General features: G+C 39.1%; 1 protein-coding gene across 1 annotated transcript in view; it reads right to left on the bottom strand.

Annotated features, from left to right (window-relative positions):
* LOC124160192 overlaps positions 1-6,318 on the bottom strand; it is a 64,256-nt gene extending 57,938 nt beyond the window's left edge. The window contains exon 1 of the mRNA XM_046535965.1: positions 6,177-6,318. Coding sequence (XP_046391921.1) covers positions 6,177-6,186 — 10 coding nt within the window. The 5' untranslated portion in view covers positions 6,187-6,318. The remainder of the gene's footprint in view (positions 1-6,176) is intronic.
* Positions 6,319-18,736: the final 12,418 nt, after the last annotated feature.

Raw genomic sequence — 18,736 nt, 5'->3', positions numbered from 1 at the left:
CACTAATTCACGCCAAAATCAGTAGAATTCATCTTACCCGTGACTCTCTTTATCATCGAATTAGAACGCAATGTCGCTACTAAGTAACATCAAAAATGTATGAATGTTCACCTCTATTCAGGAAAGATTTAAACTACGTGTTCTTTTGTGCTGTTAAGTTTAATGGCGGAGTATTTAGCTGCCACAATAATTATGAATGAGTAGAAAATATTCTCCTTTTTTCAATGAGAAGTCTTGAAATTTAATTTCTATCAGAAGCAACTCTGGGTTAGAAAGGGTTAACTGATGCATACTGCCAAGTCTACAGTTATCTGCTTTCTACATGACGACCAAAATTAGCATCTGCGAGGTATCAGAAGTGATTTTCTGCGGATGAGTGTGGCGGTGGGGTATTCATAATATACAAATTATTTGGTTTAAGAAATACCGGTTTAGACGAATGGCAATAGTCAATTTTATCCTCATTTGAAAAAGGCCAGATTGGCCGACATGCGATGCCACTCCAAGTGACGTCACAGGGACCTAATTTCTATACGAGTAGATAGGAGTTTTACATCGTCTGAGATTACCAATGCATGCATGAGGCACAGAGCTCAGGGAAACATCTCTTAATAATCACCAATTAAAACTGGCTAAGGTCGGAAAGATTTCTTCGTTTGATAAGGTATTAATAATACTTTTTTAAGCCAAGCGCTATCAGCTAGAATGGTACTCTGCTACCTGCTAGCATCTTACGTCGTATCAGCGCTCAAAGCCTCGCCCCATGGTCACCTCACTTTGCGGCAGCGGGAACCAGAACGGCATCACACGGAGTTTTCCCAGCATTCATACTTAGCCGTCGCGTTTTCGCGCGCTTGAAAATTTTCACTTTTCATTTAATCGCGAAAAATTGATATCGTCGTTTAAAAATCTAAAAGCGTGAAATACGTACTCCAGGAGTAATAATTTTTCGATTTAGGCAATAAAAAAATAATAGGAAACCACCCTATTATTACATTTCTTCGGGCATCTATGGTAACGGAAAGCTTAGGAGATGTCACAAGGGAGTGATATTTCGGAGTCGTTATGATAAGTGCGCGCAAAAGGAGAACTTCTGTCTGCCATTATGTTATTATAATTGTATCGCACCCGTTCAACAGGAGAAAATGAATTAATTTAGTGACTATCGATAATATTAGTTCCTCAAGAATATTATTATGTTTCCATCCATTTTGAACTATTCGTGAAATGAACTATTTCTCTACTATCGATGCGAAGTTCTCGTAAAGTTGTTTAGTGTATAGTTTTCGTCGATACTTACGCCTTGACGCTCAATTATGTTTTCGCCATTTTGATTTTGTAAAGGTGAATCCAGAATTTTTTTCTTGGCGGCACGAGGATCTGAAAGGCAAACGGTCTTCTCATATTTGCGGTTAAAAACAACATACAACAATTACTGTATGAAATATTATCCTTATTTTAGTATTTAAGTCATTAATAAGAAATTAAACGATTGAGTCTCCGTAATACACAAAATGAAAGAACGTAATGATAAATATTTTCAAAATCTTGCCTTTATTTTAAGCGTCTGCGGGTAGTCGGGGGGGCACGTGCCTCTGAGCCCCCCCTCTCAATCCGTCTGTGTGATTTTGGATAATAATACATGTACTTTTAGTTCTTCCTCTTATGTGTATATTAAGTCTAGAGTTTTATCGTAATTAATTACATGCTCGACTCTTATAATTGAGCTACTTTATTTTTTAGCTTCTTTTTTTTACTTCCTCGGAAATCCACTTTGATTTTAATGCTATTTCCCCCCCCTGGTTTCCATTAATTCTAACAATGGGGTAGTGTCCTTCATCAAAGAAAAAAAAGGCATTGATTGCGATTCGTTACCCACCATTAGTGTATTAATAATATACAAATTATTTGGTTTTAGAAATCCCAGTTTAGAGGAATGAAAATGGTCGAATTCCAATTTTATCCTCTTTTGAAAAAGGCCAGATTGTCGCCCATGCAATGCCACCCCAAGAGACGTCAAAGGGACCTAGTTTCTATTCCAGTAGATAGCAGTTTTACATCGTCTGAGATTACCAATGCATGCATGAGGCACAGAGCTCAGGGAAATATCTCTTAATAATCACCTATTAAAACTGCCTATGGTCGGAAAGTTTCCTTCGTTTGATGAGGTATTAATAATCCTTATTTAAGCCAAGCGCTACCTGAGCCGTCGAGTTTTCGCGCGCTTGAAAGTTTTCCTTTTTCATTTAATCGCGAAAAATAGATATCGCCATTTAAAAATCTAAAAGCGTGAAATGCGTACTCCAGGAGTAATAATCTTTCGATCTAGGAAATAAAAAAATAATAGGAAACCACCGTATCATGGGCATCAGAGGATGTATGTCTCAATTAAAACGTAAGAGCTGTGCGAGGAAAAGGAAATTCCATAAAGAAAGGTATTTCTCCATAGTCTTATTTTTCATCACTCTATATATGCAGTGGCTTTATTGAAAAACATTCCTACGTGTTGACCTTAAAAATCTATCGATATGCTAATTGCTTATCAGGCATAAGGCCTTCAAATGTGTATGGGCTTCTCATATTCATCTTTTCCAATGAGATCAACCTATCTCTTATTTCATTGCCAGCGTCCTTCCTTATATCTTCAAATATCTTGATTCATATCTCCTTTCGGTGATAATTCAGTGACTGAAGATGGTGGGACCAATACGTTGCCTCAACGACAGCCCTAAATGAACGTTTTGAATTGGCTTACTTCTATAAAATTTCTATTAATCTTTTGAAAATATAAGTTCGTCGTTAATTACGGGAATAACTCATCATTCTAATTAGGGAAGAAAAAAGAGGATGGGACAGGTCCCCCGAAGTGAGGAATATGAAAAATTAATCACCAATATCTGAATTATTTTTTTAAAAATCATGGGTGAGGGCATGGTCGCAGCGGCATGTAGTATAATCTGCCGTAATGGTTGGAGCTATTATGCATTTAAAATATATAATATTACGGGAGGCCTTATTTCAGTACTTAACGTTACTTTGAAATGATTTTACCCTCCCACCTCCGTAGATGTAATTTTGTAAAGCCGCCACTAATTGCAATAATATTGTTGACGGTTTTCATGTGATAAAATAACCATCAATGAACGCTCTTTTGGAGGTATTTAAAAACCAAAGTATATTATTTCTTGCAATTGGGTGGTTTCATGTTATTTTTTTATTGCCTAAATCGAAAGATTATTACTCCTGGAGTACGCATTTCACGCTTTTAGTTTTTCGAATGACGATATCTATTTTTCGCGACTAAACGAAAAGTGAAAATTTTCAAGTGCGCGAAAACGCGACGGCTAAGTAGGAATGATGGGAAATGTCCGTGTGACGTCATTCTGGTTCCAGCTGTCGGCGTGTGAGATGACCTTGGGGCGAGGCTTGAGCGCTGATATGACGCAGGCTGCTAGCAGGTAGCAGAGTACCCTGCTAGCAGGTAGCGCTTGACTTAAATAAGGATTATTATTCCCCTATCAAACGAAGGAAACTTTCCGACCGTAGGCAGTTTTAATAGGTGATTATTAAGAGATGTTTCCCTGAGCTTTGTGCCTCATGCATGCATTGGTAATCTCAGACGATGTAAAACACCTATCTACTCGTATTGAAACTAGGTCCCTGTGACGTCACGTGGAGTGGCATCGCATGGGCTCCAATCTAACCTTTTTCAAATGCAGTTAAAATTGACTATTGCCATTCGTCAAAAATAGGGAATTCTAAAACCAAATAATTTGTGTATTATGAATACCCTATGGTGGGTAACGAATCGCAATCAATGCCTTTCGTTTTATTTTATGAAGGAAACTACCATAATGCTTGATTGTAACGACACTAAATTAATTGATTACCTTTTTGCTTCCATTCTCAATCCACTTCTTATTTCATTACCTAAAATTTTACAGCAGTTCCTACGAATTTGGCCATGTATGACATATATCACAGGGTTGGGAACTGCGGCACATCAATGTCATTTTTGGGGTCATTGTACATAGGTTCTATCGCTCGGCTTCAGAATGAAGACCCTAATATCAAATCCGAGTGGAATCCAGATACTATGTCATTGCGGTGTTATTTACAGAGGACGTGGAAAATCGCAGCTGGCCAAGGCAAAATAAGTGTATGTCCTGTCATGGACGTTTGAAAATAACCCGCCAAAGCCCTTACAATGCGAGAGTTGGACCATCACATTCAATCAAACCTTTGGGTTGTAATTCTTATTTGGTCTATCCATTTCCTAGACTTTCCTAATCTTTTAGTTTCTTACCAGGTAATTCTTAATAAAAAACAATACGCTCAATAATCTCTACTGAAAGCGCTGAAATCGTAATCATTTTATGCGAATTAGCCTTTTGATAGAGCTGGATCCTCGGATCCTAAGATAACCTCCTCGGATAGTAAGAAAACCGCGGAAATCTCTGTTGGTCTCAGAGGTGGATTAAGAAGGTAATTTTTGGAAAATTTTAAAAGATAATCTTTAAAGAGATTCATAAGAGAAAGATAATCTCCGATGAAATTTTGTATTTCACCAGATTAGCAAACAAAGTAAAAAATTTTGCGAAAAGCTACTTGCCTACGCTAATGAGATCTCAGACTAATTATCGCCGAGAGGTATTTCAAACACGTAGGCGCTGCGGAACAGTGGTGCAGCGAGGGGGGGTTTTGGGGGATAAAACCTCCCCAGAGCTCAGAGAAATTTTTAAGTTTAATCCATTTTACTCAATTGGATTGATATTACTTATAGAATAGTATAAGGATTAATAAAAAATCCCTCAGAAAGCCGTAAAACTCACCATTTATCTTAATATTCCGCAATTTATTAATATCGCACATACCACTTATCCTGGTGGTTATTCCATACCCACCACACCACGGTATTAGTTGCACCTATACCCCCCTAGCCTTAATTCCTAGCTGCGCCCCTGCGGCAGAAAGTAATGATCCGCCTTCCGCCAAAAACAACGGCCTTAACACGCCACTGGTTGGTTTAGGGAAGTTAAGTGCCCCCTCCTACCTAAAATATATGAAAATCAGTCGTCGATGGCTTAACACCGAACGAATTCTACCCTCATCTATCTAAAAATAAAACCATTGGATACACTTGGAGCAAATTAATCACGTGATATCCAAGGGAAGTGGGCAGTTTATCGTGATATATCTTTACTTTTCGTCAGAATTGCACTTCAGTGAATCGTAACCAGGTTACATCAGTGGGGAGATAAAGAGGTAACGAAATGAAATAGGCCACCCTGAGTGCCGTGTAGGAAACCTGATCATATTTAACACCCTGTTCGACTCTGCGTGTACTTTACGTGGTGTCATATGGTCCCAACATCGCATCAGTTCGGATCTTAATCAAACAGTTGCTATAAAAATTGGCCATTTTTTTGAGTAATTACTTCCTGTTTGAATCCGAAAAAATATTTTTGTGCATTTCTTTTCATTTACACAAATTTGTTCGTGTTTGATTGTTATTTTTTAAATATTAAATGTCACTATAGCATATATTTACATATTTTTAACGAAAACCTCTTTAAGATTATTGGAGATAATGCCAGCTGAAATAAACATGTTAGCCCGAGTTGATTGATCCGAGCCACGGGCGGATCCAGGATATTTTTCTGACAGTATGACGGGCAAACGGTTTTCTCATACTTGAGATTTAAAACACCATGCAACAATTACTATACGAAATATTCTCTTTATTTTAATATGAAAGTTATTAATGTGAGATTAAACGATTAACGCTCTGTAATACACCAAATAAAACGAATGTAATGATAACCGTATTAAAAATCCTTTATATTTTTTAAGAGTCTGGGGGGGGAGGCAGCACTTGCCCCTGTGCCCCCCTAAATCCACCTATGGTCCGAGCAACGCTCCTCACGAGATGATAGGACCAATATTTTATCTAAACATCACATCTACTGATTACTTTCATGATCGAAGTGGGAAACAGATCTTGACGTCCGTGGTTTGGCGACAGACGCCACGCGATGTCATCCTAAATCCCTCCGCCAATGGTCTTTCTCACGCCCACTAATTCCTAATGGACCTCAAAGTAACACCAGTGACCGGGATTTGTGAAAATTCCATATGGTAGAAAGCGGTGTGAAGCGAAATTTCGTAATACTCACAGTTGGCCATTGCTGAGATGTGGGTGCTCCTGAATCCACTCAGTTGTGGTCCCGTCTGGATACAGCAGCGTTATAATTCTCTGCGGTTCCCGATTTTCCTTATCCCTTATCGCCCGCGTTATCGAATGTTGATCCCACGTTCTTCCGCCGGCCGCTCACGCCGTACTCAACTCTTCATGTCGTCTTATCTCTTTATAGCTCAACTATAGCAAAATCAAATGACTAGCCTCCACCCTTTTTTGTCAACCAATAGTGGTAAGGAATAATAGGGCGTTCGAAAAATACTATTTTTTACCAAGCGATGGGCCAGGGTCAAAAGTTTGGTCTAAATTTTATCAAACAATGCTTGTTCGTGAAAATGTTCAAATCTCTTCGGCGAAAGATGCTCATTTTCGGGACGTTCATACAAATTAATGTTAATGAGACCAGTGGCGCAGCGAGGGGGGGGGGTTTAGGGGATAAACCCCCCCCCCCCCAAGAGCTCAGAGAAATTTTCAAGTTTAATCCATTTTACTTAATTGGATTGATATTACTAAAAGAATAGTGTAAGGGTTAATAATATCCCTCAGAAAGCCATAAAAGTCACCATTTTGAAGCATTTCTCTAAGAATTCCGCAATTTATAAATCTCGCTCCTACCGATTATCCTGGTGGGTATTCCATACCCCCACTCACCCCGGAATTAGTTGCACCTAACCCCCCCCCCCCCCCAGCCTTAATTCCTAGCTGCGCCCCTGGATGAGACCCTTGCGGAATTTCATTGCCAAGTAATAAGGAAGAATAAATTTACTACTATGTGTAAACTCGATTTGGCGTGCTGATTTTTGCTATACAGTAAGGTAAAATATTTTATGTTTCATAACTGGTACATATTACGACCGCGGGATATAATTTTTAGAGATGGCCAATGTTTGGATATACTGAAACACAGTTACTGATATCGGTGTTAGCTTTTAGCAATAGGGTGGTTTCCTTCATCAAAGAAAACGAAAGGCATTGATTGCGATTCGTTACACACCATTAGTGTATTCATAATATACAAATTATTTCGTTTTAGAAATACCGGTTTAGACGAATGGCAATGGTCCATTTTTATCCTCATTTGAAAAGGGCCAGATTAGCGCCCATGCGATGCCACTCCACGTGACGTCACAGGGACCTAGTTTCTATACGAGAAGATAGGAGTTATGCGTCGTCTGAGGTTACCATTGCATGCATGAGGCGCGGAGCTCAGGGAAACGTGTCTTAACACAGTGGCGGATACAGATGGGGGGCGCAGGGGGCGCGCGCCCCCCCCCCTTGCGGGTCCACTTGTATTGCCGAACATTGCAAAACCACAATTGTAACTTTTTTATATCATAAGATGACATTGTCTTTTACATGTTTATAATCACTTTCAGTAAAATTTTCATATACTTTGCCTGCGACTTGATCATCTTTTATTACGATAAAAGTAAAGACAACTCAAGATATGTTGCGCCCCCCCCTTGCGTTTTTTCTGCATCCGCCACTGTCTTAACAATCACTTATTAAAACTGGCTAAGGTCGGAAAGTTTTCCTCGTTTGATAAGTTATTAATAATCCTTATTTAAGCCAAGCGCTACCAGCCAACAGGGTACTAGGCTAGCCGCTAGCAGCCTGCGTCGTATCAGCGCTAAGCGTCGCCTCAAGGTCACCTCGCAGGGCGGGAGCAGAAATACGTCACGCGGAGAGACTTCCCGACATTCATACTTAAGCGTCGCGTTTTAGCGCGCTTGAAAATTTTCACTTTTCATTTAATCGAGAAAAATAGATATCGTCATTTAAAAATCTAAAAGCGTGAAATACGTACTCCAGGAGTAATAATCTTTCGATTTAGGCAATAAAAAAATAATAGGAAACCACCCTATTGTAAAAACCACTGGATCTAATCTCATTTCGCAAATTCTCTTCGATTAAATTTTTAATTGATATTCTATTCGATAATATAGCGTTTCTTAAGGCCGCTTTACGCGGTGAATTTTCATTTGAAAGATCATTCGAATGATCTTGCGAATGACCATCATTCACCGTGTATAACGGAAATTTCCTGCAGTCGAATCATCATTCGAATGTAATTTCAAGCATGTTCTAATTTGCTTGAATGATTTCCGTGAATGATGTGAGCGCACGGCGTCCATCTTGCCATTGGCACCACCTCGGAATTTTAAGGTCATATATAAAAACTTTGGAAGCATAGTAACCCATGCGATAGCTCAAATAATTAATATTTACTTTGAAAGAAAGTAAATTCACAAACGTCAATTCTCGAAATAGGGTAATTCGGGGAAAAAAACATTCCGGATTTTTTAAGTTCAAAAACGTCGTTTTTCTCCTCGATTGCGTCTATATTTTGTTTAATTTACATTTATCAAACAATATTTAATTATTTGAACGCTAAATTCTGGGGTGGAACTTCCAATTAATGACAAAATCTCTGTTTATTCGGTGAGCACATTCCAACGAAAACGAGCCGCGACATCATATTGGCCCACCTGGTAAGTCACAACCTCACAGGGTTGCCTATAAGTCAATGGGCAAACCCCATAAACCAGCCCATGAATGTCAGAATCCACTTTCTTCCCCTGCATCGATATTTAAATAACGGTGAATTCTCTGTGGTGAATAATTTAGGTACTCATAAAGCCTTTAACTGTAATTGCGCGCAATATCCCACAAGATATCTTGAGAGCATTCGTAGACTTCCGGTAATGGAGAAGTAGCAAGCAATGAGATAACACTGACAACCAAGCCTGTGAGCCAACTTCACTGTAGAAAGTATGAGGATGCTGAAGCGCACTCCTTCGAAAATAGAGCAGGTCCCTTCTCATTTTATGAGTTTTAGAGATCGGAGGGAGGGATAACCTTTTTGGCATACCTGACACCAGCGCCGCTGTTAAAAACTCAATGTCGACCGGCCTTCACCCTTGTGGAGCCTTTGCTTTGAGCTTATTGCGTTGTTTTTTTATTGGAGCTGGACGCTGCGGCGTCTATGCGGGACTCGTCTCCATAAGGTAGGATTTTACTGATCGAGAAACAACGTGCAGTTTTCCCCAAATTATTGTTTCGCTTACTTTATAATTTACTGAATCGGAAGTGAAAAGACTTCGGGTAGCCATTTGAAGAGTAAGTTTCCTTATGACCATGTTCTCGAGCGCACTCTCTTGAAGCATAATCATCGTTGCTCTGCAGCGAAAACAGCTTATTATGTGCTTCGTTACGGGATCACAAAACGCACAATTTATTAAAGTGGTTTTCCGCTATCAATTTGTACCGTTCTAATCTCTCTAATTACTTAGTACGTGATACCCCACAGAAAGTCAAAGCAATACAAAAATATATTCAAGCGCACATGTAAACGAAGCATTCCGTCGTCTGCGACTTCCAAAGTAATTCATGTGGTCTAGTGATGAACGATATATCGCTAACTGTGATTGAATCACCGTTACTGAAAAGTAGCAGTCACTGTCGGCGATTGAATACTCGAAATCACTGTGACTGCGATTTGGTGAAAATAGCCCTGCTGGTGATAGGCTGCTACCTACTGATCAGTGATGTATCGCTACCTGTGATTGAAGAGAAGTAGCCGATCACTGCTGGTGTCACCGAATCCACCGAATGCTCTAAATCACTGCGACTGTGAATACAGTGAAGATTGCTTCGGCTGCTACCACTAGTATAATAAAGGATGACTTATTCATCTTTTATGATCAATAATATATTCTTTACGAAATATATAGCAAGCGGTTTGAATCACGATCGTTTGAATATGTAATATTAGTATAAGTATTAAGCAGATACAGTTATTGCATGACAAAACTAGATGATAGTTTTAAATAATTTTTAAATTTCTCTTAGGCTTTGGGGGGGATCTATCCCCTTATCTCCCCCATGTTTACGCCACTGGTTATTATAAAATCAAAAATAGTTTTTTTTTTCAGAATCTGTAAAGACCAAGGGAGCAAATGGATCACAGCTTGACCTCTTCACAGTGAAGAGAAGCAATGGGGAATGGCTCCGGTTGGCAATTGGGTAGTTTCCTTCACCAAAGAAAACGAAAAGCATTGATTGCGATTCCTTATCCACCATTAGTGTATTCATAATATACAAATTATTTGGTTTTAGGAATCCGAGTTTAGACGAATGACAATGGTCAATTTTAACCGCATTTGAAAAGTGCCAGATTGGCGCCCACGCGATGCCACTCCTCGTGACGTCACAGGGACCTAGTTTCTGTACAAGTAGATAGTAGTTTTACATCGTCTGAGATTACCAATGCATGCATGAGACACAGATCTCAGGGAAACATCTCTTAATAATCACTTATGAAAATTGCCTATGGTCGGAAAGTTTCCTTCGTTTGATAGGGTATTAATAATCCTTATTTAAGCCAAGCGCTACCTGCTAGCAGGGTACTCTGCTACCGGCTAGCAAAGCAAAGGATTTGAGCGCTACCTGCTAGCAGCGCTTAAATCCTCGCCCCAAGGTCACCTCACACGCCGACAGCGGGAACCAGAATGACGTCACCCGGGCTTTTCCCAGTATTCATCATAGGCCTTCGCGTTTCCGCGCGGTTGAAATTTTTTACTTTTCATTTAATCGCGAAAAATAGATATCGTCATTAAAAAATGTAAAAGTGTGAAATACGTACTCCCGGTGTAATAATCTTTCGCTTTAGGCCAGCGGTTCCCAAACTTTTTCTTTCCGCGACCCATTTTAGCTCATTCTTTTTAGCCGCGACCCCCTAAAAATGGTCGTCCAAGTTTAAGTACGTTGTTCACCATATTATTAGTATCTCGCGACCCCTTTCCGAACGGCCTACGACCCCCTTGGGGGTCGCGACCCCCACTTTGGGAACCGCTGCTTTAGGCAATAAAAAAATAAAAGGAAACCCCCCTATTGGCTGCGGCGTGGATCGAGGAAATCTGTGACAAGTGAAATCGTTTAAATATTTGTTTTAAGATGTTTTAAATAAATTGAGGGAATAGCCTGTAACTTATTTCATTCATCGCTATTGTAATTATACCCACAACTGTACCTGTGTTTCAGATTTTTAAAATATGTGATCCTCTTAGTGATGAAGCAACTGTGGGTTAATTTGTATTTTAGAAGTGGGTGGGGCTTTCTCGGTGTCGAGTTTGTACTTACTCTCTCCTAGGGTAAACCTTTAAATATTCGATTTTTTAGGTCTTTGATGAACTTGCTGTTCTTTTGTTTACCATGAGGAACAGTGAACCCAGATGAATAATCTCGAGCCGGCCGGTGACGAGGGAGATTTAACCCTTTCTAGCCCAGAGCTGTTTCTGAGAGAAATCGAATTTCAAGATTTTTCATTTTGAAAACTTCAAAATTATGCACTCAACCATAATAACTGTGGCAGCTAAGTATTTCGTCATAACAATTTACACCACCAAGTAATCCTTGGTTTAGATATTTCCTAATTAGAGCTTGAAATTTATAAATTTTTGATGTTGCGTAGAAGCAACACTGGGTTATAATGGGTTAAGGGTAGTATCCTTGGGAGATCGGCTTGATAGTTGGTTTTAAATTCATTTGGTGGGTGATTGTTACCGCTGCATGATCATTGGTGGTAATTTTGACGAAAGTGGCGGTTCTTTTATGTAATTTAGCTCTCTTGCAGCGTGAATGCGTCGAGCGCAGTCGATATATCGATTTCGTATCAGGGTCGATATATTTTCGTTGCGATTGCTTCGAGTATGTAATCGATATATCTTTTGCTGTGTCATTCTGATTTTCGTTGCCAGGCGGCAGTTATACTCTATTACGGATAACATATCCCGTCAAAGGCGGAAATGTATCCCGTACTTTTCCGTTGCATTTCCCCATTATATCCGGGATATCTTTTCCCGCCGGAGATACGGTATCCGTCTTATATCAGGGAAGTATTATGATATGAGTGGGATATATAGCCCCTTGTGCTAGTTGGGTACTAATGTTAAAAAAATGCCGACGGGATTTTAATGATTGCCCCTTTGCAATTCCTTTACCATATCAAATTAACTTAATAATCGTAATATTATCTCAGAATCAGACATTTTCCCTCAAAAAATATTTTGCCCAATTTTCAATAAGTTTATTCGTTCATTTTGCGTAGAGCTCATTCATTGGAATTGGACAAAGTAGGAGGAATAGCAGCGCCACAACTCACCGCTGACTTTTAAGAGTGATTCTCCACGGTGATCGCAATCACAGTTAAGAATCACCGTTACTGATGAGTAGCAGTCACAGGTAACGAAGTGATTGGAGAATCACGGTTCCGCTCATGTGTGGTCAGAAACGGTCGGAAATATTGTTAGAATCGAAATACACTATCGATAGTCGTACCAGTGCGCATCATTTCTGCGCAGAAAATTCGCCGAAATCATTCACCGTGTATAGCGGTACCGGCGAATGAATTTAATTCGAATGATCATTCGAATGATCTTTCGAATGCAAATTCACCGTGTAAAGTGGCCTTTATAGTCGTGTGACTCTAGAAAGTCTATTTTTCATTCATAAGGAATGTATGGTACGTGGAAAGTAGTGATATTCATGCACTGAAATGTTTGAGTTAAATGGCATACGCTGCATTGATCATAAATTCCCCATAGGACAAGATTTGAAGGCCAGAGAGAAGTTTCAAAAGTGTTTTAATCTCATCCTAATTCATAAAAAAGCTTCTCGTTGCTTGAATAAGGTGTCGCTGCTCTTTCCTAGCTCTGATTACAGCCGGAAGATCTACTGTAATCACCGGCCTATTCATGATCCGATTTTATTCAGTGGGAATAAGTTACACTTCTTGCGAAAATGATGGAAAAGGCAGTTGGCGTTTTGAATTGCCTTACGATTCTTAGAGAATCGTTTTAAAGTTCTAAAGGCAAAAATTATCCGATATACTCCTATGGCCGTAATGGTCTCGTTACCTTTGTGCTTATATCAACAATTGTAGTAATAAACTATATTTCAATTTATTTTTGTCACTTTGTCCGGAAATTTAATGGTATTTAACCCTTGCATGTAATTGATTGTTTTTTATTATCATTTGTTTAAAAAAAATATGGTGTTAAATTATTCTGAGCATTATTCCACGCGTGATAAAAAAGCTTCACTACAATAAATTTGCGAGAGATAGGTATTTATTCCCAATTGAAAAAATTGTGAGCTAATTAAGGTATACTTTTCTGACTTTGAGGGACTTTATATCGCACATAAACGTCCTTTTTAGGCGAAAAGAATAAAAAGGCAAAACCCTAACTTAATAGTTATTTGGATAGTGAGCGATTTTGTCACGTTCTTCTCCGCCTACCCCTCTCACTGGTACTGCGTTTATATTATTTTTTCTGAACAGGGCTGGGAAAAATACAGAACGAGGAGTGTTTGAAATACAAAACACCCCTCCAAATGTACAACAAAACCATTCCAGATGTATTTGAAATACAAAGTACGTTTAAATTGAGAATTTGAAAAAGATACGACAAAATAGTATTTTAAATGGATTATTTATACCCTTAAACCTTAAAGTTATGCCGTGTAAGTACAAAATACATTTTTATGAAACTGAGAGGCCTTAAAAACAAACATAACCTGCCTTGGCACGTGATGAATAGTTTCAGACATGAAGAAAACGCTTCTAACGAAAACGAAGTAATCTCTGAAGCATAATGTTACTTAAGTGTCATCAGAGCTACTTTAAAAATATTTTTAAAATGTATTTTTTATTTTAAATTGGCAAAATACAAAAAAATCTGTATTTTAAATACAAAATACAAGATACATTCAGGTACTGTATTTGAAATACCAAATACAAATTACAAGTTTATTTCAAATACGTATTTTAAAATACTTGTATTTGAAGTACTGCCCAGCGCTGATTCTGAAGAAAATCCAATAATGCCTTCGAAACCTTTGCTTTTATATGATCTAGCGGGTCGATACATTAATACTTAATCGTTTCTAGTTAACAATCCTAAGATTGATTTGATGCCGCTCTCCACTCCATTCTCCCATCAGCTAATATTTCCATGCCTACGTATTTATTCTCATTCACAGCCTTCTTAGCCTCATCCAGATATTTAATTCGAGGTCTTCCTTTTCGTTCCTTGCCATCCACCTGTCCTTCGACAATTGGGATTAATGCCTATAAGATGATTTATGGCGGAAAGTTGAAAAATATGGACAAGAATGAACTATTAGAGTGGTGAAATAAGAATCATCAATCAATGAATCTGGATGCTTGGTAGCTAAATAGTTGAGAGGTTGAGTCGATCGCATTTTTTCCGATCGACGGTCGTACTTGGTCTTAATTTCCCGACGACTTATGTATTTTAACTTGTGCAGTCGTCTTGAAATGTTTAGGTTATAAGAGGTGTGTTCAGAAAATATCGAGAAATAAATTCTGAAATTTCTCGCGAGTTTGAAGAATCCGATTGTCATTTTTTTATTATCTCGGTATGCATAATACCCCTGAAGTATGATAAAATGTTCAGCTACATTTATTGTTCACTTTTTATGTAGCAGCTACCAACGTTAGGTGTCTTTTTATTATTTTATTTTTTGTACTTTGTAATTTTGTTATTATTATTTTATTATTTTCAGCTCACACTGCATTGCATTCGTTATATTTTTATTATAAACAATTCTGTGACGATGCTCCGGACTTAAATTCGTCGGAAGTATCTCCTTGTGACTTTTGCATATTTCCAAAAATAAAAAGAATCTTAGAGGTCTATTTCGAACATATATGACATTAAAGGAAATCGATGACAGAGCTTAGGCAATCCCAAAGATTGGAGTTAGAGAAGTGTTTTGAGGATTGGAAAAAGCGCTGGCACAAGTGAATAATATCTAATGTGGTCTATTTTGAAGGAGACAGCATTACTGTATACGAATATATAAATAAATAAATAAACTAAAATTCCCGTTATTTTCTGAACACACCTCGCAGGTAGACGAGGTACGGTAGACCCTTCTCAAGAATCACCTCAACTTGAAATTTGCCTAAGTACATCTTCGTAGCGTAAGTTTTTAACTAATAATTCACAATTTACGAAATTTAAATAGATACGACCGTTCGAGCGTTGATGGTGCACACCCTTATCCATCTCTGCGGGAGTTTTTGTTTCCTATAGTTTGAGCCAGATGAATGATTTTAAGCCAGAAGTGAACCCTGTGGAATTTCAGCACTTTTTCCCTAGATATCCACGCTGACAATGACTGCTATGCATGATAATTAGAGATACGTGAAAATCGCACTTTCATTTTCATTTTATCACACTTTCAATAACAGTTTATCGCATTTTGTAGCGTCTATTTTTTTCATAATGAGGTAGATGACGATAAAATGCAGTGAAACACAGTTATATGAAAAAATACAGAATATTTTAAATAATTATGTTGTAGAACAATAATAAATTAAGGAATAAGAAATATAGTGGCGGAGGTGTAGCTTTCCCGCGCCCACTTGTAGTTCGCGGCCACGTAGAGTCCCAGCCAACAAGCAGCTGGACAGTCGCTCACATGCTTTAAGCGGTGAGTGTCGGCGGAGCATTTAAACTTCGCTCTGCACAAAATGAATGAATTTTGCCGTCGAAAAGGCAAATTTGCGTAAAAATATCATTAAAGGTCCAGTCATCGCATTTATGTCGCATTTATTTCTGCACATCGCATCTATATCGCATTTATCGCATTTGCGATTTTCAAGCATCTCTGATGATAATTAATTTCATTTGAATCAAAATTTTTAATTGCACCAGAATTATTGGCTTGTATTGCGATTTTTCTCTCCATAAGTCTTATGTCATGGATCTTTTCCCTTCTTTCTTAAAGCTTGTTTAACACCCTGGATGTTAGCCCGTGGCTTCTTCTTTAGTGCCTCATCTTTTCTTGTCTTCATTCCTCCCGTCGTCCTCCGATTTTCTCCTTTGATTCTATTTCTTATGTTTCCTTCACATTTGCTGGTTTATGTTATCACAGTATATATAATTGTGACAGAAGACAAGCTTAAGCGTTCCAGTTAATAGGGGAAAGTAGTACTGCCCCCTGATCTTTATTCTTGAGTGCCTGTGTAGAAATTTTGGAAGATTTCACTCTAAGACTCGTACACGGTATTCTAGTTGACTCTTAGGAAATCGCTTATCGTCCGATTATAGATTTTATCACTCCTAAGATTTTTAATCAGACCGGTAAAAGACCAAAGGAGACCTATTAACCTTCCAGAATATATTTCATGTTGCCTACGCTCTCCAGAATTCCCCTTTTCCCATAATTTATGCCTGCATCTACAAATCTACCCCTCATTGTCATCTATTACTTTGAGGAACCTTTTCATCTTGGGTAACACCTCTCAAGGGCATGCCCGGCAATAGATTTTGACGCTATTCTGGCTCTCAAAAACTAGATAAAAGTTAATTAAAATAGAAATTTTGTCAGAAAAAATACTGTAAAAAGTGTGAATTTCACAGCTTATGTAATTTAATATTGCAAATATTAAAAAACCTCTAAAATAAGCTTTTTGAACAAGCCTTTCAAAAAAGAATCAGGTTATCTTTATTCTTCTTACTCCTTTATGTTATTAATTTTTATATGACCTTTTTACATTGTGCGTGGTGTAAATAAAGCAAATAAATGAAAACTTAGAATTTTATAATTGGAAGAAACAACTTTAGTTCAAGTAATCTGAGTCTTTCTTTGTTACGCCTTTCATATACGCTTCACGATGGACGCGAGCGTTGTGGGCGCCCCATAAGTTCGGGGCCCTCGGCGATCGCCGACCAGCCGTGGTTATAGGATGCCCCCTTACCCCACTTCATGTATCCGTAAGTTCGACGGAAACTATAGGATATGGATGATACGTAGGATCAGATAAAAATCTCGGCAGATTATATGAATTAATTTCTCACACCTCTGTGACACCGCGCCTGCAGTCACGTAAGCTTGTGCGGCTTCTTATCTCAGAGTGCGGCTTGAGTCCTCGAGGTGGCGACTCTGTGCTCTTCGCAGAGTCTGCGGTCCTCCATGTGCGTCTCCGCACCCAGCCGCACCCAGTGGAGTGGGTGGTCTATCTCGGGCGTTCGTGATTGGTCGGTCACCGGAGGGAAGATCGCGGGTGGGGTATTCGCCTCCGCTGATGCGTGAGGAGGGCATATATGTATTGTGCGAGAGGGTGAGAGGTTGGCCAGAAGAGACGAGGACGTCTGCGCGTGTGGTTGCGGGGGGAGAGATAGGGGCGCCCTTGGAATCGTACGACCATGTCTGGCGAGGAGGAACTTCCCGTGCTGGTGGTGGGCGCCGGCGTCAGCGGTGAGTCCAAGCGCCAGCCCAGTTGCCCCTGGGCATTTGGAGGAGACGATCGACAGCTTGGGTCATTTGGGGAGGGTATGGGAAGGAAGGGTGGAGAGAAACCCGGCTTCGGTGTTAGCCTGCTATTAACCCTTTCTAACCCAAAGCTACTTTTGGGAGAATTCGAATTTCAAGATTTTTCATTATGAAAACATGAAAATGTTGCAATCAATCATAATTATCGTGGCAGTTGAATATTTTGTCATTACAATTAACACCACAAAATAATGCGTAGTTTAGATATTTCCCAAACAGAGAATATAATGTATACATTTTTGATGTTGCTTAGAGGCAACATTGGGTTATAATGGGCAGCTAGGCATTAAGGCTAGGGGGGGTTTTAGGAGCAAATAATACTTAGGGATGTGGGGGTATTGCATACCCGCCAGGGTAAGCGGGATTTGCGGGGGCCCTCCTCCAGAAAAATTTTGTGATTAATGGTTCAAAATGGCGAGTTTGACGGCTTTAAGAGGGATATTTGATTAATCCTAACACTATTCTATTAGTAATACTAATCCAATTAAGTAAAATACACACCAACACACCAAGTACACGCCAACAGCTGGAACCAGAAATGCGTCACACGGACTTTTCCCAGCATTTCTACTTAGCCGTCGCGTTTTCGCGCGCTTGAAATTTTTCACTTTTCGTTCAATCGCGAAAAATAAATATCGTCATTTGAAAATATAAGAGCGTGAAATGCGTACTCCAGGAGTAGTAATCTTTCGATTTAGGCAATAAAAATATAATAGGAAACCACCTATTCCGTGTACCGTGTAAAACGGCCTTAACGGACGGGGTACTGTGCTTTAGATGTGCTCCATTCACCGTTCAAGCGGGTATCGGGCATTGTGTGAAAAATCTCTGATATCTCCGGGATTTGGGCCAAGATCCACTGGGTTGGAAGGCAGAACTCTATCCACCACACCAACCCTAAATACTGCTGCATTTTAGATTCTTTTAATTTAAATTCTAAGCGCAGGGCGGTGTTTTTTGTCCCCACATCGGTAGGATCAAAATTAAAAATTTTTTGGAATTGGGCATCACCCCCCAAAACGGTGAGATACAGGTAGGCTCATACCTATATCTCATCGATTTAGGATATGTATATAGTTAATAATAATTTGCATGAATATCTTGTTGGTGTTTATAATTTGTAGTAATATCCCCTCCCCAAACCGATGAGAATAACTGTTTTGCAGGGGA

Source organism: Ischnura elegans, chromosome 6 (assembly GCF_921293095.1).
Source record: "Ischnura elegans chromosome 6, ioIscEleg1.1, whole genome shotgun sequence".
Classification (NCBI taxonomy): domain Eukaryota; kingdom Metazoa; phylum Arthropoda; class Insecta; order Odonata; family Coenagrionidae; genus Ischnura; species Ischnura elegans.
This window is presented reverse-complemented; position numbering and strand designations above follow the sequence as displayed.